This window comes from Anolis carolinensis, chromosome 1 (genome assembly GCF_035594765.1).
Source record: "Anolis carolinensis isolate JA03-04 chromosome 1, rAnoCar3.1.pri, whole genome shotgun sequence".
NCBI classification, from domain to species: domain Eukaryota; kingdom Metazoa; phylum Chordata; class Lepidosauria; order Squamata; family Dactyloidae; genus Anolis; species Anolis carolinensis.
In genome coordinates this window covers 90572009-90598772 of record NC_085841.1, presented here as the reverse complement: position 1 = coordinate 90598772, position 26764 = coordinate 90572009, and the positions used below count along the sequence as shown (strand labels likewise).

Genomic DNA, 26764 nt, shown 5'->3' with positions numbered 1-26764 from the left:
TCAATGCTATGGAATACTGGGATATGTAGTTTAGTGAGGCACCAGCACTCCTTGGCAGAAGGCTAAGGACCTTGTAACACTACAGCTCTCAGGATTGAGCCATGGCAGTTAATATGCTATCAAGCTGTCAATGCTTCTATATCACGTATGGGCCAAATTGGTGGAGGGAGGGCCTTAAGCGGCTGAGGGGGAAAAGGAAAGTACCTGAGGAAAGGTGGGAATTGAAGTCCAAAACACCGGAAGCCGGGCCCAAGTTAGCCCATATCTATTCTATAATGTAGAGTGCATCCCTGCTTTAATATAAGGAGGGTGGCTGCGGAAACTAACCTCGGGCTTCAGCCTTCAGCCAAACTGTCGTTCGGCTATTTCCGGCAACATTCAATCTGGCTCGGAGCTTATGGGCGGAGCTTCGCTTCGCTCCCTTTCCCTTCCCTTCGCCAATCTGAGTATGTGCCGCCGCGCGTCATAGTTCCCTTGTGACGTAGCGTGGCGCGCGGCGGCAGCGGCACATTTGAATCTTCCTGGCGCAAGCGTAAGGCCTGTTGGGAGAGGACGGCGACAATGAGGCGCACTGTTCGGCGGAAAACTCTGAAGGACGCGGTGAAAAGGCACGAGCCCCATCTCGTCCTTCGCGGCGACCTTGACGTACTGGTAAGGGCCCGCCTCTTGCTGTACCTCGAGGTGACGAAGGAGAGCGTAGTAGTGAAGGGCCGGGTCCTCAGGCTGAAGAGGCAGGCAGGCCCTTCCCTCCTTTCAGAAGGCCTTGCAGCCCGCAGCCTTTGACAGGCCGCACTTCTTGGTTCAATGCTATGGTATCCCGGGTTGTGTAGTTTGGTGAGGTAACAGCACTCATTTGGCCGAGAAGGCTAAAGAGCTTGCAAAACTATAACTCCCATGATTCCTTAGTATTGAGCTATGGCAGTTCATGTGTCAACCGGCTAAATTCATTCTACAGTTTAGCGTAGACTTGGGCCCTCCGGGTGTTTTGGATTTCAACTCTCACAATTCCTAACAGCCCACTGGGAGTTGGATTCCAAAACACCTGGAAGACTGAAGTTTGCCCATGCCTGGTCTAGATCCAGGGAAGTCATGCTACCCCACTATTCTGCCTTGGTCAGACCACACCTTGAATACTGTCTCCAATTCTGGGAACTGCAGTTGAAAGATGTTGACAAGCTGGAAGGAGACTAAAATGATCAAGGGTCTGGAGACCATGCCCTATGAGGAGTGGCTTAAAGAACTGGGCATGCTTAGCCTGTAGAGGAGAAGGCTGAGAGGAGACATGATGGCCATATATTAATATGTGAAAGGGTGTCATAAGGAAGAGGGAGCAGGCTTGTTTTCTGCTGCCCTGGAGACATCATAACAACAACAACAACAACAACAACAATAATAAAAAACAACTTTATTTCTAGACTGCCCTCTCTCCCCAAAGGGACTCAGGGCGGTTAACATATATATAAATGGCAAACATTCAATACCACAATTTCTTCATAATGTTAAAAGTATAAAATGACAATAACATACACATTATAATAAAAATTCCACATTAAAAAAACAATGAATTTAAACATGACAATCAGTAAAAACATTATTGCACAGAGTGAGCGTATACCTGGACAAGTTAAAGTAACCAAGTTGCTGAAAATGTTCAGTTTCACTTAGACCATAGCTGCTATGGGGTGGCAGTTATGTTCGTCCTCCTCCTCTCCGTATGTTGAGGTGCATAGATGTGTTTTTAACTGTTTCTTAAAGGAGAGGAGGGTGGGGGCCATTTTTATTTCTTTAGGAGGTAGTTCCAGAGGTGGAGGGCGATCACGGAGAAGGCCCCCTCTCTCATACCCACCAGCCGCGCTTGTGATGGGGGTGGGACTGAGAGCAAGGCCTCCTCTGCTGACCGAAGTGCTTGAGATGGTCTATACAGGGAGATGTGGTTTGACAAATAGCCTGGACCTGAGCCATTTAGGGCTTTATAGGTAACTAAGATGTGGAACAATGGCTTCAAACTACAGGAAAGGAGATTCCACCTGAACATTAAGAAGAACTGTGAGAGCTGTTCAGCAGTGGAAATCTCTTCCCTGGAGTGTGGTGGAGGCTCCATTTTTGGGGGCTTTTAAGCAGAGGCTGGATGGCCATCTGTCGGGGTGCTTTGAATTTGATTTTCTTGCTTCTTGCCAGGGGGTTGGACTGGATGGCCCACGAGGTCTTCCAAATCTATGATTCTGTAAGTAAGTAAACTTTTATTACGGTCAATGACTAGCTCATATCAAGGGTAACCAGTCCCGTACATCCATATGAAACAGTTAAATACTTCAAACAGTTATATATTTCTGTAAGTACAAAACACCTGGAGGGCCGAAGTTTGCCCATGCCTATGTTAAAGGGGAAAAATTCCCAGTGATTCCGTTTTTCCACCAACAACAGAAGACATATGCCTCAGTAATTAGATTTATCAGACAAATTAAGCCCATATTATTATTATTATTATGTTTATTTATATCACACTTTTTCTTGCCATAAGGAGATTCAAAGTGGCTTATATTAAAAATATTTCAATGCAGTTTTAAAATATTACAAATATTAAAACAAATATCATCTATATATATAAAAGAGTGATGGCATCACGGCAATTCACAAAACAACAAAAGTACAGGCCCCCCAACCTCAAAATTTGACAACACAACCTATCATCCATGCCTCAAGGTTGATACAACAAAAAGAAAAGAAAAATAAAGTCCTAATTAGAGGGAGAGCAATATTTTTTTTTATCCAATTGCTGCCAGTTTAGAGGGCTAATCTCTGCCCACTTGGTTGCCTAGCAACCAAGGGACAGCCAGGATTCAGTTAGAGGACAGGCAGATTTAGGCCTTACTTAGATTTCTTCCACAGATTATCTAATTTGCAGTGGATTATATGGCAGTGTAGACTCAAGGCCCTTCCTCACAGCTATATAACCTATTTATAATCTTATATTATCTGCTTTGCACTGGATTATCTTGACTCCACACTACCATATAATCCACTTCAGTGTGCATTTTATACAGCTGTGAAGAAGGAGCCTCATATAATCCAGTTCTGAGCAGATAATATAAGATGATCAATATACAGTAGAGTCTCACTTATCCAACATAAACAGGCCGGCAGGATAAGTGAATATGTTGGATAATAAGAAGGGATTCAGGAAAAGCCAATTAAACATCAAATTAGGTAATCGTTATACAAATTAAACACCAAAACATCATATTATACAACAAATTTGACAGAAAAAGTAGTTCCATGCGCAGTAATGCTATGTAGTATTTACAGTAGAGTCTCACTTATCCAACGTTCTGGATTATCCAACGCATTTTTGTAGTCAATGTTTTCAATATATCGTGATATTTTGGTGCTAAATTCATAAATACAGTAATTACTATATAGCATTACTGTGTACTGAACTACTTTTTCTGACAAATTTGTTGTCTAACATGATGTTTTGGTGCTTAATTTGTAAAATCATAACTTAATTTGATGTTTAATAGGGTTATCCTTAATTCCTCATTATCCAACGTATTCGCTTATCCAACGTTCTGCCGGCCCGTTTATGTTGGATAAGTGAGACTCTACTGTACTGTATTTACAAATTTACCACTAAAATATCACAATGAATTTAAAACACTGACTACAAAAACATTGATTATGAAAAGGCAGACTGCGTTGGATAATCCAGAACATTGTGTAAGCGAATGTTGGATAAGTGAGATTCTTCTTTAATATGAAATAATTACTGGGATAGAATAAGGCAGAACAATATAATCTCTAAAACCAGGACAGTAAATAAACGGGAATTCCACACAGGAAACAATCAGGGCCAGCTAACACCTCCCAACAAAGGATTCCCATCATCAAAGTCTGGCAAATCCTCTGTTTTCTCAGGGCCACAGACAGTAGAAGCACATAAAAATATCGCAAACAACACCACTCTGAAAACAAGGGAATTCCAGACAGGAAACAATCAGGGCCAGCTAACACCTCCCAACAAAAAATTCACTCAGGGAGGAAACAGCCATGCTTTAAAGCTGCAAGGCCATTACATCCTAATCATTTTTCCTAATTGCAGCATTCATACTTGCCTCCAACAAACAAAAAAAGCCAATCAGAAATATTGTATGTTCACAACCTTTAGGAAATAATATCCCCTGATGGCGCAGCGTGTTAAAGCGGGGAGCGGAGAGAGCCCCCACTGTTAGCCCCAGCTTCTGCCAACCCAGAAGTTCGAAAACATGCAAATGTGAGTGGATCAATACGTACTGCTCCGGTGGGAAGGTAACGCCGCTCCATGCAGTCATCCCACATGACCTTGGAGGAGTCTACGGACAACGCCGGCTCTTCGGCTTAGAAATGGAAATGAGCACCAACCTCCAGAGTAAGACACGACTGGACTTAATGTCTCGGGAAAACCTTTACCCTTGACCTTAACTACCACCAATTCCTCAATACTTTATTTCCCAGACCACCATACTTCGCCACAGCAACGCGTGGCCGGGCACAGCTAGTTAGTATTAAAAACAATTCAGTTAAAAATCAAACATATTCAAAACTAAAAACCAAAGCATTGATACTCTGTAAAAGATAATGGCTTTCGCCAATGGCTGGTACAGTCTAGGCACCTTAATTAGAAATATGTGCTTATTGTGCTTAGGATGAGTAATGGGCCTGCTATGGGAGCCTTGGAATCCAAGGTTGTTTCTGTTTTGAAAGACAGGGAAGTGGGGAAACCAAAAGATGTTTTAATCATACTATGTAACAAAATTTGAAAAATGTTCTGTTCCTGGTTTGAAAGTGTTATTTTTCTAGTGTCAAATCACAAAACAAAACAAGTGGGAGGGGAAAAAACATGTGCTATGACAAACAGACAGCTTTTACCACTTGAGGAAGCACCTCTTCTAGATGCATATGCTAAGCATATTGTATGGTTTCATCCCAAGAGCCTTGGGCAGACCACATCTTTTTTATACTCCAGCCTAAGGGCATTAAAGATACACTGAGAAAGACAACAGGAATAATTATTCATGAAATCATATGATGTTAAGACAAATCTTCCCAAAGGTAATTAATCAGATCCAAGCTAGGTAGAGTTTGCCCTTGGTATCCACTGGAGTTTGGCTCCAGGAGCCTCCTGGATACCAAAATCCATGGATGCTTAGGTCCCATTATATACGATGTTGTAGTGAAATGATTCAGATATGTGCATAAGAAGAGGGTAGAGCACTAAATCTCCCATCCCTGGCCGTCACCACCACCACCATTTCCCCGTCAGGAAGTGTTGAGGGGGTTGGTGCCTGTTTTTGGTTGTCCCAGGATGGAATAAGGGCCCTTTCACGCAACCATGTAACCCAGTATATCAAGGCAGATAATCCACAACGTCTGCTTTGAATTGGATTATCTGAGTCCGCACTGCCATATAAAGACAAAGATCCTAAAGACCCTAAAGACAAAGAGTATAACTGTATTATATTAAATTTCTATTAACTGGTAGTTTTGGCAAAAAGAATGGTGATACAAGATCATGCTGAAGTGATGTGCTTGACTAGAAATAGACTTCAAAAATAAAGAAGCTTTATCTGTTATATAATAAGAAGTAATAGTTATATAATTAAATACTTAGTAAAATTAGTATACATTTGTTTGTCTAATATATATTTATATGTATAGCTTGACATTCCTTGAAAAGTTTATCTCATAAATCAAAATGTGCCAATCTTAAACATCCCTTTTAATGCATTCTCTTTCGTTAAAGGTATTTTTGAACTTTTTGTTGTTTCTACATCGATTAGCAGAGGAAGCCAGGACCATAGCTATAGCAGGAAAGAGCAAAATAATTAAATATGAACATGTTCTCTCTTCAGCAAAGGTAATTGCTATTAGAAACTGAAATCTCTGTCCTGTGATATTAAGCTGGTGACATTTTTCTATTTAGTGTCAAGAGAGTATAATGCTGATACCACCTGACTACCTTTTTCAAATATGGTATCTATTATACTTTTGAGTTATTAAATCAAGTAAAACTATAGTTAGTATAATATCATATATTAAATTGTGTTGCTTCAAATCATGTTTGTGTAAAACATGATTATACAGAATTATATTCTGTAAGGTTGCTGGCAGGTTTCTAGAAAAGACAGAAAGTGGCCCATGGCACTTTGAGGTTGAAAATGTCGATTCCCCACATCACATAATTTGAGAAGCAGTGATCTAGGTCAATATGGAACAGGAACCTCTATACACACTTCTCAAGAACTCATTCATGCCAGTCAAAAAGGAAATATAGTATGAAAAGACATCTAAGGAAGCACCTGTATAATGAGATAAACTAAAAGCCAAAATTGAGCTTTCATTAACTGTGTGAGTATAAAAGACATTTATAATCATATCAATAACATTGGAAGAGAGAGCATTGTGGACTGTGGGAGATGAGAGGCAATTTCCCCTCTTCCTCTCATCCACCATCAGAATTTTAAATTTCCCTTTTAATTTCAAGGGAAGTTTCCAGAAATGTATAAAAAGTGGAGATGAAGAATGCAAAAGGTCCCAAGTATTTTACTTGGTAAAAGACCCACTTTCATTCTTTCTGTAGGAAAGCAAAATCTCTTGTCAGTAAGAATGGACAGTTGTCCATAAGGGCAGGTTGTCATCTCAGCCTATTGCTTGTCTGCTTAGTAAATGTAGTAATGGTGGCTTAGGAAGCTTATTTAGATGATAAGCTTGTGTCATCCTCAAGGTAATCTTTGAGAGCAGGAATTCCCTCAGCCTCTTGTGTAATTACAATTTTCTGTGCCTTCCAAGTTTTTTTTCCTGACAAGACGACCCTAAGGCGAATCCATTATGTGGTTTTCTTGGCAGGATTTGTTCAGAGGGTGTTGCCTTCGCCTTTATGTGAGGCTGAGAGAGTGACTTGCCCAAGATCATCCAGTGGGTTACCATGGATTCCAACTGTGCTCACCAGACTCATAGTCTGATGCTCAAACTGCTACCCCACAGTGACTCTGAATTGGTTAATATATAATTTGTGCAAACATTGCCTAATAATACTAAACAATTTAAATTCCTTTCATATCTCTTTATCTGGAATCAGATTATTTGTCATACAGATAAAAAGAACTTGTGGAGCTCCAAATATCATGGACTACAGAAAAACTCAGTTCCTTACTATTGGCTATGCTGTGTGACCTGAAATGTCTAGAGAACCATATGTTCCATACTTTTATTATAATGTTGTGTGTCTTCAAGTTACAGAGTTTCCTTGGCAAGAGTCACACTCTGTTCTCCCACAGTTCTAATCTAACACTAAAATCACTAAAGTACACTGGCTCTCCCTCCTGCTATATGGTCACTAGATCAAGGCAAGATATATAGCACGGCAAACTGAATATAAATTATGCTTTTCTACTTGAAATGAAGGAGCTTGAGCTTTATGGCAGTTAAAGTACATTCTAGAACATAAGTACTTTTATATGGTTCCTTCTGTATCTAGATATAAGAGGTGACCTACATGCAATAAATAGAAATGTAGAAGAAGAAATAAAAAGTGTTTTCTGTTTGTGGTGTTTGTCAGACTTTCTCAGGGATGTTCGCTAGATGGATCTATCTGAAGGAAGTTCCTTCCTTTGACACCACAGGGAAGGTTTGTGACAGGCCTCCCTTGATCTTAACTGATGAGTGTCTTCAGAAAATCTAAAAACATAGGTGAGGGGGAGGAGGAATCTGTAAATCCATTTGCAGGATTTGTAATTAGATGCATTGCTGTGTGAATTTCTGTCATGAATTGGATTTGAAGAAGAGTGTTCCTTCTGACATATTCAGATCTACACACAAAAACACAACAGCAAACAGAATGAGAATGAAGTTCTTTTTTATTTCAGTGGGTTGGTTTAGTAGCATAAAAAGAAAATTACTGTTTTTGCTCGGTTATCTTTGTAGCAATGTAAATATAAATAAATAAGAACACTGTATAACTAATCTATTTATCTGACATGATAGATTTATATATCTGTATTTGTGTTTTCCTCCAGATAATTTTGAAGAAGAGCCGTGGCTAGAGCCAAGAAGTATTCTTTCATCCTCTGGCTGAATTTAATGCAGTGTATTAAATTGTCAAGTAACTATGTATGCTAATGCCAAAATAGCTTGATAATTGCATTTTCATGCTCTTGTACATGATCATTTTCAGGAAAGGTTATGTAATAATATAGTGTAAGAATGACTGCATAATGAACTAATGTATGTAAATATCAGTGACTGAGATGCAAGTTTTAATATTAGCTACAAAGTTTGTTTTCTAATACTAACTATATAAGATGGCTTCTGTGCGACTGTGAATGTTAACTTATCTGGATGTTATTATGAATAGTACATAATTCTTTCTATAAAAACAAATTATCTTCTAGAATATTTATCAACAAGTCTTTAAAATGTACATACTTCTCATTCTTTTTAAACACCCTTCAAGGTTTTTAAGTGACATTACAAATAAAATTGCAGTTAAGCAGATGCTTGCTGTAGAAAACTTAGAATAGGAAACAGAATATATATGGCAGTAGTTGTAAACATAATATAGAAACTGTTACACTATTTCAGAAATTTACACTCCCCTCCCTCTTGGTTTCTCATGATTTTTCCAAAGTAAATGAAAATAAAATAAAATAAAACATTTTGCAAGGTCCACTTCAAACAGAAGTTTCCTAGAAAGGATATTGGTATATTGTTTTCCTCCTTTTATCAAAGAGCTGGTGGGTGGTAGGAGTGGAAAACTGAAATTCCCCTTTTACATTGACACACCAGTTCCCATTTTTGGAAGAAGCGGCATGTCTAAAATCTTCATTCTTATTTTATACAAACAAGAGAAAAGATGTAACAGGAAGCCTAAATCCCCATCTTTCTTTTTCAGAAGTAACAATGCTCAAGAATACCAGTCATAGGCTTCTGTTTTATCGTTCCTGTTTGGAATGCTGTTCTAAGCCAGTAAGTCCAGATCCCTTAGAGGGATAGAAAAATGATACAAAACTTTATATTTATATTCTGTAGTCTTTTTATAGAATGTAAACTATATGTTCGGAATGCCTGCATTATTTATGTATGATTCTTTATAAATATGATTCAATAAATGAAAGTTTCTATATTAAATCATGTTTTGCCTCACAGTGCCTGAGTGGCATAGAATATGTTGGAATAAATGCATTTTGTGAATAAATTCTACTATCAGTGTCTTTGTTATGTAAACCTACTTTGAGATTAAAATTCCTCACCTCAGTAGATGTTCCTTTAGCAGCCATAAGATGGGGATAGAGTTAAGTGTCCCATATATTTGTTGTATGTAAACTTTTGTTTTATTAATTCGCTCCTTTTCTAGAATTATAATTTTACATTAAAATGACAACAGGCATGAGGTGTACCAAGTTTTTATTGTTGACAGATATAGGGCAATTAAACATTCAGTTTTTCACATAAAGGAAATAAAGTAGTTTTGAGCTTTCATATATCTTGGTAATGAAGGTGAGAAGGAGGAATGTTCTGTGTTTTGACAGGATGCCGAAGATGCCTCATTTTCTCAACTAAGAAGTGTCATCACCTAATCATCCAGCATAATTAATCAAGCCTGGGTGATTAACACTAGACATTGTAGTCTGTAAAGTGAATATATATTTCAATCAATGCAGATTTTAGCACAAATATAGAAATCATCTACTTAAAAATAATAATCATATTGCATCGACGAGATTTAAGCATGAAATAGAAAGAAAATCTACCCCCTTTTTCCATCCAGTATTGGAAGATCTATTTTAAGATTGCTTTGCTTTCAAGTGATGTATGGTTATGGTTTTGTGGAACAATAATGCTATGTCAACAAACAGCACAATTAAGATAATTTGTAATAGACAAAATAAAGCTCACTACACAACCTATTCCAGGACTATTATAAACATTAACTGGAAAGTTCAAATATGTTATATTGATGCTTGTTTTAATGTTTCTTAGATTGATTGTGACTTTTTTTGTCTTGTCTTTATTCTGTTTATATCCAAGTTTCTGAATGTACTGGTTCTGATTCACCAGATTTGTACTTATACATGCTGGTATTTTCCAGTTCATACATTAAACTTCTTTTTGAATGGTTTGCGTACACTTGTTTTCAAGGCCCATGATTTTAATATTTTTATGTTAGACTAACAGAAGCAATGTTCCCTGTCTCAAGCTCATTCTTGCACTCTTCTTGTTGACTATTCGCCAGATAAATTAGTTCCCTTTTCTGTTGTGCTAGAGTGTGGGAGTCACAGCAGCCCAGCTCTTTCCCATGCCTCTAGGGTAATACGAGATTCAAGATTTGCTGGGCTTCATGGGAGGAAGGCCGGTGGGGTCCTTATTTCAGCTTAAGCTTGGCTTTGTGGGAAGGTCACCGTGCAATAGCTCTCATGCTACCAAAGTAAAGGGAGAAGAGAGTTTTAAAACTTTTGAATAATATAACTAATAACCTTGGAAGAAGCACCTGGTGTTCTTCCACATTAAGCAAGCAACGCGAGGCATTCTCACTAGGGCATAAGTCCTATTGAATTCAAGGCAATTTCTGAGTGGCGGTGCATAAGAAGATTAATAGTCCTGTACTCTCTAGTACTTCAAGTGAAAGATCACATTCAGGAACACATCCATAAATTATTCTTTTGATTATACAAATAGGTATACTGTTTGATTTAATTAGAATTAAAATAAATAACATCACTTCCTCAGGACCCAACAATGATGGTTTAACATACATAGTCCAAGGTCGTTGATCTTTTGTCAGAATCTTAGTTTTACAAAATTCTGAAATTGTTTCAAATACAGGAAATTATAATTTTTATTAATGTCCTCATCACTTTGAAGTTCATACAGTGCATTTTAAACCAAAACTTTCACATTTTAAAATGCAAATGAATATAATTTGAAACTTGCTGCTGTTCAGCAAATTTACTTATTCTGTAGCACTTTTGTCTCTGAAAATGGGACTCAAAATAGCTCTTACTGATATTGAACAAAAAACCACAATTAAATACAGTTTAAAACTTGAACAAAGATTGTTAGAACCACATTTTTAAGAGCCTTTTGCTCTTGTCTATTTTGAAAACACTGAAACAAAAGGCATTTTCCTGTTCGGGAAAATACAACAAGGAGAAAATATCACAACTTGGGAACAAACCAAGAAAATCTTTGAAGATGGTGGGGCCAAGAGAGGCACCTCTGAAAAAAATAAGGTTTATATGGAAGATTATGGTGTGTCAGATCCCAGTTTTGTGTTGGATGTTGACTCTGTTTTGATATGCATAGCTAATGTTAGTAAGTTTAAGCCAGTGGTTCTCAACCTTCCTAATGCCACGGCTCCTTAATACAGCCCCTCATGTTGTGCTGACCCCCAACCATAAAATTATTTTCGTTGCTACTTCATAATTGTCATTTGGCTACTGTTATGAATCGTAATGTAAATATCTGATATGCAGGGCGTATTTTCATTCACTGGACCAAATTAAACACAAATACCCAATATACCCAAATTTGAATACTGGTGGCGTTGTGGAGAGGGGGATTGATTTTGTCATCTGAGAGTTGTAGTTGCTGGGATTTATAGTTCTGCAAACAAAGAGCATTCAGAACTCCACCAACAATGGAATTGAACGAAATTTGGCACAACGAACTTGCATGACCAATAGGAAATACTGGAAGGGTTTGGTGGGTATTGACCTTGAGTTTTGGAGTTGTAGTTCACCTACATCCAGAGAGCACTGTGGACTGAAATAATGATGAATCTGGACAATACTTGACATAAATACTCAATATGGCCAAATTTGAACACTGGTGGAGTTTGGAGAAAATAGACCTTGACATTTGGGAGTTGTAGTTGCTGAGATTTATAGTTCACGTACAATCAAAGAGCATTCTAAACTCCACTAATAATAGAATTGGGCCAAACTTCCCACACAGAACTCCATGATCAACAGAAAATACTAGAGGGATTTGGGAGGAATTGATAGTAATTATGGGAGATGTAGTTCACCTACATCCAGAGAGCACTGTAAACCCAAACAATGATGGATCTGGACCAAATTTGGCACAAATACCTGATATGCTGAAATTTGAATACTAGTGAGTTGGGAGGGGATTGATTTTGTCATTTGGGTGAAGGACAGGCGGAGAGATCTTCAGCCTTCTCTGCCAAAGGAGTTCCGAAGACCATCAGAAATATGTATTTTCTGGTGGTCTTTGGCAACCCCTCTGACACCCCCCTCGCGACCCCTCAGAGGTCCCGACCCCCAGGTTGAGAAACACTGGTTTAAACAAAACTAATATTTCAGCTACATTGTTTCTCATTTAAGAATAGGGATAATGTGTTGCATAGATTTCAAATACTGGGTCTCAAAAGCTAAAGCAAGGGGTTACTTTTCCTTTCTCCATGTTAAGCAACACAGGGAACACTTTTATGACCTCTTTCAATGTCAAAACATGAAACAGGGAGGATATCCTATGGTTTATAGTGTTAAGGGAATTACCTCACCAGCTTTGAAAGGTCAATAGCTAATGAACACCAGGGAAAAGTGAGATATTGGAACCCCACAGCCTACAGAACATAATGCAATACATCATTGCTTTGGGGTTTTATTTGTTTTTCATTAGAAAAATCATATGAGCCTGCTCTTGGTATCTTATTTTCCTTAAATCATATTTCACCTACTGCATCCAAAAGAAAATCTTATACTAGAGGGACCATTAAAAGTATGGAAATTAAAAGCTCATTCGTAGGGTAATGAAATTATGTCAGATTTATCGATCCCACCCCCTTCCCTTTGTTTCAGGTACTCTTAGCAGGCAGATGTCCAAGCCAACAGATAGGTCTTGCTGGCTAAGTTCATTTTGAGCATTAGTAGTAGACTTCTCAATTTCACAGCTTCATTCAATCCCCTTTGAGAAAATGCTGTCATCGGGACATTTAAAACTGATCAAAACTTGTCTTCAAATGCTGACTTTCCCCCTATCATCTGTAATTTGAGTGGCTTGAGTATATATGGCATTGAAGCAAGTTCCCAAAGCAACATTAGTTTCAATACCTCTTAAAAAGTTGCACTGGGAGGAAAGCACTGAAGGATAAATATAGGTGGGATTTATTTTGCAGTATTAGTAATGGTTTCATTATGTTCAAATACTATATAGTGAATTGGGGGGAAAGTCTGCAATGGTGTTATATGAGCCTTTTTATTGTAGGCTTTCTATACCTTGGCAGATGCCCTTGTTTTGCACATACTCATGCCATGCCACAATCTGATTGCTATGATAGGATTAGTTTATTCATATGCCAGTACTTGTCCGCCCCCCCCCCCCCTTGAATGCATTTCCAGTATATATTTGGGCTTTCCCAATTGTTTGCTTAAGAGTACCACATGATAATTCATCACACTGTGTGTAAGTGCTATCCAAACACCACAAAGGCAGTTCCAAAGTTCAGACATTTACCAGTCCTCCATGTCTCCCAAAGCAGATAATAGTAAATCTTTCTTCTAAATTCAAGGCAAGCCGAATACTAGAGTATCTTCAGAGTAAAAGGCTAGCTGCAGGCTTCTTATGTATTAACCATAATTGGGTTGACTGTCTGCCAAAAAATTTCTACATAATTAACAAACTGAAAAAAAATGCTACATGTCTCTATATGTGATAATTACCAAGTTAACTTCAACACTAGCTAGGGCATTTCCCCAAATGCTTAAATTTTTTTGTATGTGCATTCAAAATTCTTGCCAGTATCCCATTAGCTCAAGTCTAGGGCCTCTTTGCTGGAAAATGATGAAATGAAATCTAGCTCAATTCTTTTTTGTAATTCGAATAACTTTCTTCAAAGAAACAGAATATTTAACCTTGGGGAGAAATGCTTGTCAGAATGCACACTAAGAAATACAACGTTAAACACTTGGGCATCAGTTTGCTCGCTACATGGGAGCAATGCTCACAAGCCAAGGCTGCTTAAGTCTACATAAAAGTAGGACCAGGACCAGCAAATTCTTATGGGGAACTTGAGGGCAAGGCACATTTTCCATATACTTATCCAACTCAGTTGTGTCTGCTCAGTACAGTTAAGTGAGATCCAGACTCTTGATAGATATTGTACACATTACAAAGTCTATTTTCTCTTGCTTGAGAAGGAAGGACCCGAGCCAATGGGTTAAAAACAATGGGGGGAGGGGGGGTTGACACCAGGAGCTGTTTGATGGGAGAACATCTTTGGAAAGATACAGACTTTTTTGGGGACTTTTTAAGCAGAGTATTTAAGGTCACCTTCTAGAATCCTAAAATGTATTTCAGACAAAGGAGAATGGAGTAGATGACCTTTGATGTATCTTTCAATTTTGAATATGCTAGAACTAAGACTGCTTCTTGATTTTTCTAGATTAACCCCCCCCCCCTACAAATAAGGAGGCACTTTAGAATATCCCATGTTTTGCTGTTCACTACTAAGCAGCCTAAAAATGTAAACATTAATTGGCAGATGTTAGCACTATCTTAGCATTTCAAGCATCAACTTATATTATAATCAGCTGAAGTTGAAACCCCTTTCTGAAAATTTCAAAGTTACTGTAGATAAACATTAGACGTAATCAGGGACAGCTGTATTCATTAGTTTCTGGAAGAACAAAAATAATAGTTGTGGTGCCCTTGCTTGGAAGAGAGTCTAGCTCTGATCATCTCTATGCTTTCCTCAAGCCAAGTTCAATTGAGTTCAGTAAGGATTGCATATGATTACATATATAAAGAATTACACTATAAATCTCCTGCTATCTAGTGGTCATTTGAATGTAATGGGTTGATAATGATAGAACATGCATACAGTGGCTAGCTGCTATTATTAAGGAGCATTGACACCAATGGTAATAGGAAATAAACTAAGGTTTTATTATATGAATTCCATTAGATATAGGAAAACTCTCTAAGGATGTGAGGTTAAACTAAGCTAGAACAGGAAGAAGAAAAGTTTACTTTTGGAGCAATGAAAGAGCAAAAAGGAGCCGAAGAGGTGGAATGATCCCTAAGAATACCAGTCTAAGGACTTTATTACATGAACCCGCTACCCTACTACGGTCATGTTATGATAGCAGTATTGACTACTTTTTATATTATGCCTCTCTTTGTTAGCATAATTACTCTAGTTTGCCCATTTGTACTTCCATGACTGTACTTCTGCACATCCTGGAACTCCTCCATCCCTCACGATTGTTCTATGATGATGGTGATAATAATAATGGTGCTCAGTTGCACAATCTCACAATGTAAACACAAAAAGGCAAATATATATAAAGTATAAAATAAATTTTAAAATATAATTTTGAGTATGAGGGAAGGCAGAAAGGAGGGGAATCCCACCTCCAGATGTCACTTTAATGCTGATGTGCTGGCAGAGAAATGAAATAGACTATTGCACCAAGGTAGGTGATGGGAGTTAAAAAGTCAGTATACTTCCAAAACAGGATTCTCGCTCCTCCCAACCTCCTTTGGCAGTCACATGACACAGAACCAGGGAGTGCTATGGACCAGCAGCATGCATGTCTTGTAGTAGCCAATGTAGGTGGTAATGGTGGGGTGGGAGAGTGGGCAGGGGCCAGTTGGGTCCCTACCCAGCAGCGCTGAACCAGCTTTGATGTGGCTGGACAGTGCCATTTTGAATGCCAATTCCAGCCTTCATTTGTTTATGGTAAAAAAATTCAGTCTTTAACTACACTGGCATGGGGAAAAATGAATGAAAGAAGAACAATGTGTAGTAAAGAAAACGTCTGACTTCAAAGGGGAAGAACTATAGTATTAATGACCTGTTTTTCATATTGACATGTGACAACCAACCATTGTTAGTCTATCTCTAGTCCTAGAAGAACAGAGTTTTATCTTTTTGCTCTATTTTGGTTATTATTGGTGCTGAATAGGGACAAGGAGAATGCAGCCATGTGCTAATGCAGTTGATGGTGCCAACATAGCGAGGGAGGGGAAGAAGCCCTTGCGTTATTGTCGCTCATTAAGTAGGGTCATTAAGTGACCCTAATTGTACAGCACAAATACAGCATCTCTGTTCGATTTAGTTCTGAGTGAGGAACAAAATGCAACTTTAATCATTTTCAACTGGATGATCCTTTTCATCTGGAGTACATTTATTTCCTGCACCCCTTGCATTTTGAGAGGTATGCACTGCAGAGACCTAAAATGTAATTCTTCATTTCAAATTCTGTATTGAATAACCATATTTTCAAAAGACACATTTTTAGCTGATTGCAGGAATATGGCCCTTAGTGCACAGTCAGCAAACGAGAGAAAAACATGCAGATTAGCAGAGGCATAGCAGTGAAAGTCTATTGGGTCAGTTTAAGGAAATGGCAGGAGTCCTAGGGGTTGTAACACACCTATTCAGTGAGAGACCACATAATAACTTAATCCTGATGATATCATTTTCATCATGTTGGTATTTCTCTGCATCCCATAGCCCCACTCTTTCGTCTAAGAAGGTAAAATAATAGCTTCTCCCTGCTGAGCAAACAAACTCAGATTCAGTTTACTGTGCAATAAACATTGGATAGACTAATTCCATTTGCACGAAAAAGGGCCGAGAAATTCTGCCTGTTGAGGGTTTTGTGATCTCAGAGGAGAAACTTGGTTTTGAAAATAAATATTACTTATGTCTGGAAGGTTTGCAGCTGTTTTCCATTGTTAACTGTCCACTGCCTGCTCTGCTAAGATGAATGCAAGCACACATTATGATGACAGTAAAAAATTGATAGGGGAAGCTTAAAAGGAGAGAGACATAGGCTTCATTTTTTGGGTTAATTATAAGACAAGATGAAATACTAGAATGCACTAATCTGCTGTCTAACAGCTGGATTAGCATGGGCATTATTTTGATAAGGAAAAAGATAACACTATTAAGAAAACAGATATCTTTAATAGCTTTTCATGTAGTAGATTAGGAATGGCAAACTTCTGAACTCTTGGCAATTGTAAGTCTCTGGGACGAGAAGTGTCAGATGCAGGCATATGCAGCTAAGCTGGTCAAACCACCCTGCTTCCCTTCAGCCTTGAACTTCCAGAAGTTTTAGGTGTCAGCTATCAGAAACAGCAGCAAGTATGGCCAATGGTATGGGATTATGAGAACTGCAACCCAAGTCATCCCATGAGTCAAAAATTTGCTATTGCTTATAGAGTAAATTTGCTTTGCTTAACAGTATGGGCTATGCTATATCATCACCATCAGGAAGATAATTCTGGACTCTAAATACTGAAGAAATGGCATTTCCATACTACAAAAACACAGTTTATTTTGGAAATATAACAAAGCATTTCCAGTTTGCTTGTGTTTTTTTAAGATACCAAATGCAAAGATGTTCCAGAAAGTTTCCACAGCTTTCTCATAACCAGAAGAAATGTTGATAATGATTTTCCTTTTAGTGGATATCAACTTCCTAAACATTCCTGAACAAGATCCAAATGATTTTGGTAGCCTCTGAACTTGGAAAAATAGAAGTATATTTTTACTGGGTTGGTATTTTGATCAGGGGTACATTTCAAGAAAAGCCAAGCAGGCATAATAATTTTGTATCTGAATAAAGGTGTGAAATAATCTCTTTAAATTATTTCCTCCAGCCATATCTGACTCAATTAACCACATGGTAACCATACATAGACAGTGCAAATTAATGCTAATCGGGTGTCATGTGCAGGTTTTCCTGGGTCTTTAAGGTTTTGGGGTTCTGTGAGGGATTATGATTAGGAAAAAAATAAACTTTTTTTTAGCTCTAGATAGTTTATTTTTATGCACAGTTTCTCTGATACCTAAAATATATTTCAAAGGTCCCTTCAAATAATAAAGTTAGAAAGAGCTGCACAGGAAGGACCAACAAGTGAAGCATGAGATTTTTATACATCTCATGTTTTAACATGCAGTGCTTCTCAATAATGGGGAACATGTATATTTTACTCTTATTTGACTCCAACTTTTATGCTTTGAATACTGAGTAGAATTCATTATGTTTTATGCTGACATGGTTTTTTATACTGACTTTCCTGAACCCACAGTGCAGCAGAACCTAGAAAATAGGACACTGCTGGGATCTATACAACATATTACCAACCTGCAAAATTTGTTTTCAGAATTGGCCTTGAGAATGTTTATTTTACACTTCATCTTTTCCCTACAGAAAGGTTGAAAGACTTGGTTGAGAATTTTATTATTTCTATTCCTAAGAAGGAAGAAAATTGAGAATCATTTTAAGCCAATATAAACCAAAATTATTTCTGCAACAAATGCTAATTTGGTAGGGAAATATTTATTTTGAGCTTTCTTTCAATGTTTATGTGTATGCACACAGACATAGCTAGCAGAACTGCTATTAGTGCCCCAAATCTTGCACATTTACATGTGACTGAGTGTCACATTAGAAATCTGCTTTCCAGTTAGTCTGTTCCATGGAGCTACAATATTTACATGAACTAGCAACTCTAGGGTCAGTTATGTGGGTCTTTCCTCATGAATAAGAATGCAAAACATACACATGAACAATTACATAGAATGGTAAAGATTTCATGTGAATCATAGAGTTGGAGGGCCATCCAGTCCAACCCCCTGCCATGCAGGAACACACAATTAAAGCACTCCTGACAGATGACCGTTCAGACTATGTTTAAAAAACTTGAGAGAAGGAGATTTCACCACACTCTGAAGCAGCATATTATACTGTGGAACAGCTCTTACTACCATAAAGTTAGTCCTAATGTTTAGGTGGAATATCTATTCCTGCAATTACTTGCTTTTTATTCTAGTATCTAGTGCAGCAAAAAACAAACTTACTCCCTCCTCAATGTGATATCCTTTTAAATCATAGAATCATAAAATAATAGAGTTGGAAGATACCTCATGGGCCATCCAGTCCAACCCCTTGCCAAGAAGCAGGAAATCGCATTCAAAGCACCCCTGACAGATGGCCATCCAGCCTCTGCTTAAAAGCCTCCAAAGAAGGAGCCTCCACCACAGTCCGGGGCAGAGAGTTCCACTGCCGAACAGCCCTCACAGTGAGGAAATTCTTCCTGATGTTGAGGTGGAATCTCTTTTCCTGTAGTTTAAAGCCATTGTTCCACATCCTAGTCTGCAGGGCAGCAGAAAACAAGATTGCTTCCTCCTCCCTATGACTTCCCCTCACATATTTATACATGGCCATCATGTCTCCTCTCAGCCTTCTCTTCTGCAAGCTAAACATGCCCAGCTCTTTAAGCCGCACTTTGTAGGGCTTGTTCTCCAGACCCTTGATCATTTTAGTTGCCCTCCTATGGATACATTCCAGCTTGTCAACATCTCCCTTCAATTGCGGTGCCCAGAATTGGACACAGTGTGATTCCAGGTGTGGTCTGACCAAGGCAGAATAGAGGGGGAGCATGACTTCCCTGGATCTAGACACTATACTCCTATTTATTTATTATTTATTTATTTATTTCAATTATTTATACCCCGCCCTTCTCACCCGAGGGGACTCAGGGCGGCTTACAAGTGGCAATTAATGCCGTTACACGGATATACAATAAACTAAAATGATTAAAACAGTTAAAACAATCATAAAATAGTCATAAAATAGTCATAAAATACAATATACAAAGTTTAAAACAATGCAAAGTGCTTATTGATGCAGGCCAAAATCCTGTTGGCTTTTTAAGCTGCTGCATCACATTGTTGGCTAATGTTTAACTTGTTATCCATGAGAACTTCAAGGTCTTTTTCACACGTACTGCTGTCGAGCCAAGCGTCTGCCATTCTGTATCTTTGCATTCCATTTCTTTTTTTGCCAAAGTGAAGTATCTTGCATTTGTCCCTGTTGAACTTCATTTTGTTAGTGTCGGCCCATCTCTCTAGTCTGTTAAGATCGCTTTGAATTCTGCTCCTGTCTTCTGGAGCGTTAGCTATCCCTCCCAGTCTTCTTGGTCTTCTCCTAACCTTCTCTTCTCCAAGCTAAACATATCCAGCTCCTTAAGCCCCTCCTCATAGGGCTTGGCTTTCAGAGCTTTGGCTATTTTGGTTAATATCCTTGAACTAGACACTGGGATTACTGTCTATGTTTTAAGTTATTTTAACTTTTGTAAGATGTGTTATTATACTGTGATTTTATTATGTTACTGTTTTTATTGATGTAATACTGTTTTGGACTTGTCCCAGTGTAAGCCGGTCGAGTCCTTCGGGAGATGGAGTGAGGTATAAAGTTATTATTATTATTTTTTTATTATTATTATTATTTTATTATGACACAGCAAACAAGATAGATATGCTGGATTTCGTATCACAAAATCACAAGTTGAACACTTCCCAAGTGTCTAGGACTGTGTGATGCATTTTCAGATGATGAGTGCAGATCCCAGTAGGGTGGCCTTTTGCAGTTGGCAGATCGTAATTTTGTCAATGTCTATTGTTTCCAAATGCCAGCTGAGATCTTATGGCATGGCACCCAGTGTACCCATCACCACCGGGACCACCTGCACTGGTTTCTGCCAGAGTCTTTGAAGTTCAATCTTGAGGTCCTGATAGCGGCTGAGTTTTTTCTGTTGTTTTTCATCAATGCGACTGTCACCTGGGATGGCAACATCAATGATCCAAACCTTTTTCCTTTCCACAACTGTGATGTCTGGTGTGTTGTGTTCCAGAACTTTGTCAGTCTGGATTCGGAAGTCTCACAGTATCTTTGCGTGCTCATTCTCCAATACTTTTACAGGTTTGTGATCCCACCAGTTCTTTACTGCAGGGAGGTGGTACTTGAGGCATAAGTTCCAATGAATCATTTGGGCCAGATAGTTGTGCCTCTGTTTGTAGTCTGTCTGTGTGATTTTCTTACAGCAGCTGAGGATATGATCAATGGTTTCATCGGCTTCCTTGCACAGTCTGAATTTTGGGTCATCAGCTGATTTTTCGATCTTGGCCTTAATTGCATTTGTTCTGATGGCTTGCACCTGGGCTGCAAGGATCAGGCCTTCTGTCTCCTTCTTCAGGGTCCCATTTTTGAGCCATAGCCAGGTCTTCTCATCAGCTTTTCCTTCAATTTTGTCAAGGAACTTTCCATGCAGTCTTTTGTTGTGCCAGCTGTCAGCTCTAGTTTGCAGTGCGGTTTTCTTGTACTGATTCTTTGTCTGCTGTGTTTTGAGGAGTTTCTGATTTTTGACTTCAATCAAAGCAGGTTCTTCACTTTGCTTTACATATTCTGCCAGGGCATGTTCTTCTTCTTTGACTCTTTGTTTTATTTGTAAGATTCCTCTGCCCCCAGATCTTCTAGGCAGATATAGCCGGTCAACATCTTTGTGGGGGTGCAATGAATGATGAATGGTCATGAGTTTTCTTGTTTTTCTGTCTAAATTGTCCAGTTCCACCTGTGTCCAGTTTATGATGCCAGCAGTATATCTTATGACAGGTATGGCCCAGGTGTTTATGGCCTTGGTGGTGTTGCCTCCATTGAGCTTGCTTTTGAGAATTTTTCTGACCCTTTGTATGTATTCTTTGCTGACCACAGTTTTCACATGTTCATGCTTGATGTTGTCCAGCTGTAATATGCCCAGATATTTATAGGCTTCTGGTTGGTGACTTTATTGTTTGGCCATTAGGCATATTTATGCCCTCACTTTCAATGATTTTTCCCTTCTTCAATGCCACTGTCGAACAAGACAGATAACAAAACTCACAGATAACAGAACTCACAGATAACAGAACCCCGACTGGCTGACCAACGAAGATTCATACGTTGTTATTATTATTATTATTATTATTATTATTAATAATAATAATAATAATAATATTATTATTATTATTATCCATAGCAGGGTAGAGTGATTTTATTATTTTCCTCAGTCTAGATAGTAGACTCCTGTCGATGTATCCTAGAAATGCATTGGCTTTTTAAACTGCCACATCACACTGTTGCCTCACGTTCAGCTTCTGATCTACTAAGACACAGAGATCCCTTTGACATAGGCTGCTTTTAGCCAGATGTCATCCCGCTTATATATGGGAATTTAATTTTTATGCCTGTATAGTTGAAATACTTTTTAAAAAAGTTTTGGCTCAATACTCTAATCTGGTAAGGTCATTTTGGATTCTGGTCCTGTCCCCTGAAATATTAGCTCATTCTCCTAATTTGGTGTCATTTGAAAATTTGATAAACATGCCTATTATTTCATCATCCAAGTCATTGATAAAGATGTTGACAAGCACTGGACCCAGGAGAGAACCCTGTGTCACCTCACTGATCACCTCTCTCCAGGATGAGGTAGAGCCACTGGTAAGCATCCTTTGGGTTTGGCCAGTCAACCAATTCTTAATCCACCTAACAATAACAATGTCCAGCCCACATTTTACTAGCTTTTTTGTGAGAAAATCATGGGGGACCTTGAGGTCAAAGGCCTTACCAAAATCAAGATGTGCTATATGCTATATTTCCTTGATCTACCAAACTTGTAACTCTATTTTTAAAAAGGGTTAAGATTATGTGTGGCATGACTTGTTTTTGAGAATGTATCCTTACGTTGTATTTTTCCACTGTTAATATCAGTGGCACGTTTTCAAATTTTACTGACTTCTTTGGTTGTCAAGTTCGCAATAAATGATACTATGTGCGTGCTCAAAGTTTAGCTTTTTGGATTGTCGCATTGCATGACCATTTCATCCAATTCATCCACTCTCCACTGTCTAGTCTGATAAATGCAGTTGCTGTACAGTTTTATAATCTTGGAGAGATATTGAATTCTGATGAAACCAAATATTTAACAGAATTATTCACTTTGCTGCACTGTATTTTTAAAATAAGTCATGTTCCTTTTTTTAATGAACTTTATTAAGTATTTCACAAAGCATACATAAATAAACGATCATGGAAGAAAGAGAGAAGAAAAAAACAGACAAAGGAAAGCAACAACATTGGGAGATCTCCCCCTTCACCCCAAATTTCCTACTAATTCTTCTTCTTACTTATGTAGTTCTGTACCTACAATCACCTCTGTGAAGTAGTAATTATACACTGTGACTCCAATATTATATAATGCATCGCCAGGGGAGGTGGGAGAGAGGGGAGCGAGAAAAAGAAAAGAAAAAAACAAAAACAAAAAAAGGATAAATAAAAGAAAGTGGGGAGCAAAAGAGAAAAAAGAAAAAAAGAAAAAAAAAGGACAAGGAAAAGAAAAAAGGAGGGGAAAGCAGGGGAATTGGGGGGGGATTTAAAAGGACCTCCGGTCCATTCCGCAGGAAACTATAATTTTCTTAATTCCTTCTTATTTTGGAACTTGCTCACTCTTTATTGCTCTCCTGTTCATCCCCTTTACCATTTTTAGCATTATCGGAGAAGACTATTCAAAACTAATCTGCCATTTATCCTGGAGATAGCTTTTAACAGGAGACCAGCCTGTCTTATATCTTTTATTCTGATCTCTCAGCAGGAAAGTCAGAGAGTCCATATTCATATATTCTTTAAGTTTTATTATCCATTCTTCCACAGTCGGAATGTCTTTGGTGTGCCACTTCTGGGCCAAAGAGTCTGCACTGCTACCATAATATAAAGTAAGATTATGTCCTCATTTCTTCCTAGCTCAAAATCTGTAATATTTAGCAAATAATATTCTGGTTTAAAATCAAATTTGTATTGTATTGTTAGTATTTTTTTGGGAGTGCTCGTTGATTTTTTTCCAGAATCCTTTCACGTCCTTGCAGTCCCACCACGCATGAAAAAAAGTCCCTTCTTTATCACCACATTTTCAATACTTCTTATTTTGATGTAAATTAATAATTTTAATCTGATTTATAGTGTATTGTATAATTTTTATATGTGTGTTTATTGTAAGCCGCCCTGAGTCCCCTCTCGGGTGAGAAGGGTGGGATATAAATGTTAAAAATAAATAAATAAATACATTTTGGTTCTTGTAATATTTTGCCAATCGCGTTGGAGTTAAATACCAACGGAAAAACATTTTATAACAATTGTCCCTCACCACTGTTGATCTTGAATACTTTAACTTTACCCTCCATAATTTCTCCCAATCCTCAAACATGATAGAATGACCTATGTCTTGTGCCCATTTAATCATATTATCTTTCACCCTTCCCTTTCCGTATCCCATTCAAAAAGTTTTTGGTATAATATCTTAATCATTTTTTTCTCACATTTCATTATCTTATCCCATAAAGTCTCTTGCATCATGAACTCTTTTTTTTTTGTCTTCTACATAGCATTCCCATATCTGTCTGTATTGAAACCAGGCTATTTTCTCCTCTATTTTCCTAAGTTCGTCTAGTGGTTATATACACCAAATGTTGCCCTTTTTCCCCCAATAACTGCTTGTATGTTAACCAGTTATCTCCTGCTATTTCTCTCATTTGATAAGCCTCCCCTGGAGAAATGCAGCTCGGTGTTTTATTGCAAAATTATCTGCAAAGGCCTTAACCTTAAACTCATCCTTTCTTATTTTTGTCCCGTTAAGCTAGTCATCTTTTCTAATTTCCTCCATTAACATTTCCAACACAAGAATAAACAAAAGAGGGTACAACTGGCACGCCTGTCTGGTACCCTTATGTAGATGTATCAGTCCTGTTTCTTGACCATTAATTAGAATATTGGCACTTTGTTTAGAATAGATTATCTTTATAGCATTCTCGAAATAAAATCCTATATCCATACCCCTTATAAGTTCTAACAAAACTTCCCAACTTGTATTGTCAAAGGCCTTCTCTGCATCCAAAAAGAGAAGACCTACTTCTTTTTGTGGGTTGTTCTCATAATATTCGACTATATTTAACACAGTTCTTATATTATCCCTCATGTATCTATTGGGTAAGAAACCGGTTTGATCTTCACTAATTCTTTCCTTTAAAAAAACCTTTAATCTATTAGAAATTATATTTGCAAAGATTTTATAATTGTTATTTAACAAGGAAATGGGGCGATAATTTCTTACGTCCGATGGGTCAGTCCCTTCTTTATGGATTAAGGTTATGTTTGCGCTTTGCCATGAACTTGGTACTTTTTGCATGGCTCAGGATGTTGTTCATTATTTCTTTTAAGAAATAAATCAGCTCCTCTTGAAATAATTTGTAATAGATAGCCGTTATCCCATCCGGGACAGGTGCTTTGTTATTGGGAAGGTTTTTTATTGCCTGCTCAATCTCTTCCTCATCAATCAGCTTGTTAAGCACTCCCCTTTCTTCCTCTGTGAGTTTACCCAGTTTAGCTCTTTCTATATAGTTAATAATGTCTTCTCTTTTAACCTGATCTTTTTGGTATAACTTTTTATAATAATCCTTAAATTGTTTTACAATATCAACATCTGTTCTATAAGTTTTCCCATCCCTTATTATCTGTGTTATATGCTGTTGTTGCCTCCTTTTTTTCTAATTTCTTGGCTAACCATTTGCCTGGTTTTTTAGCATTTGCAAAGTGATTCATTTTTAAATATTTTAGAATTCTTGCCATTTTCTCTATTTGGGCTGAGTTTATTCTATTCTTAATCAGTTCTATGTCTAATTTTACTTTTCTGTCTCTTGGGTTTACATTTTAGAAGTTTTTCTTTTTCTTTTAATTCCTCATACATTTTTGTTCGCTCTTCCTCTCTTTCTCTGTTTTTCCGTGCTCCTTGTTGAATGAAGTGCCCCCTCATCACCGCCTTACTCGCATCCCAGACTGTTTCCATATTAGTTTCCTTATTATTATTAATCTCAAAATATTCTTTCAAAAGTTTCTTATTTTTTTCTATATCCACTTCTGTTTTAAGGAGGTTCTCGTTTAGTCTCCATCTTCTCAATCTGTGATTAACTTTAATTTCAACTTTTACTGGGAAATGGTCAGAATTTACCCTCGGAAGAATTTGAACTTTGTTGACTTTAGTTACAAGTGTATTTGAGGCCCAGATCATATCGATCCATGACCAAGATTGGTGGTGGTCGGAGAAAAAAGTGTAGTCTCTCTCTGACTTGTTGTAGCTTCTCCAAATGTCGTGCAGAAAGAGATGATCTTTCAATTTAAGAAAACTGGGAGTTTCCCCACTCTAGTCCACTCTCCTCTTCACCTTTCTGGTTCTATCTATCTGTGATGAGTCATGGGCCATGTAGTCCCATTCCTAGTGCTGTTGTGACTGACGAAGAGGAGAACTTGGGTTTTCCTCCATTTCAGCCAGAAAGGGAACCATTTCAGCCAGAAATTGAGCCTTTGCACCTGCAGGAGGCTTGTCTTCCAGAAATCTCCCAAACAAGCCCGGAGTCGAGTTCTCCCCCTTTTTCGCGCCGTAATTACATTCTCCAGCAGAAAGGAGTGCAACAGGCTAATCGCAGGAGTTTGAGAATAGCAGCAAAGCATTCAGATGATTAAAGCCTGTTCCCATGAGAAATTTTAGGGAGTCATACATCTGGACACAGAGATTGACTTTCGTTTCTGGTTCCCCAGAGAAGTGTTCTCTGGTGGGGAAAACAAGGCCTATTTAGGTTCCTTGCTCCCGGAGGGATCTTGCGGAGTCAATTCGTCAGCAACTGGAGTAGTGTGTGTGGACAGCTACTCCGCTTCCAAGCCTTTGTTCCTGATTCAAGCCTTCGTTTTCCAGCCTTGTTCTTCCACGGATTTTGCCTTGCTTTCCAAGACCCAGCCTTGCCTTGTTTCCCGGATTTTGCCAAGTAAATACCACGGATCTTGTCCTTGCTCCTCGTTCCTTGCTGCCTTGTATCCAAGCCTTGTTTTTC

At 38.2% G+C, this 26764-nt stretch overlaps 1 protein-coding gene and 1 long non-coding RNA gene across 2 annotated transcripts in view; one reads left to right on the top strand and one right to left on the bottom strand.

Annotated features, from left to right (window-relative positions):
* The first annotated feature begins 309 nt into the window (after positions 1 to 309).
* cenpw (centromere protein W) lies at positions 310 to 10159 on the top strand. Its single transcript, XM_003215556.4, has 3 exons — positions 310 to 651; positions 5780 to 5893; positions 8052 to 10159. Exons 1-3 carry the CDS (start codon positions 562 to 564, stop codon positions 8076 to 8078), a joined length of 231 nt encoding a protein of 76 aa, XP_003215604.1. The 5' UTR covers positions 310 to 561; the 3' UTR covers positions 8079 to 10159.
* LOC103280517 (uncharacterized) overlaps positions 9422 to 26764 on the bottom strand; it is a 41194-nt gene continuing 23851 nt past the window's right edge. Inside the window, exon 2 of the long non-coding RNA XR_010005635.1 lies at positions 9422 to 10451. This is a non-coding gene — a long non-coding RNA (uncharacterized LOC103280517). The remainder of the gene's footprint in view (positions 10452 to 26764) is intronic.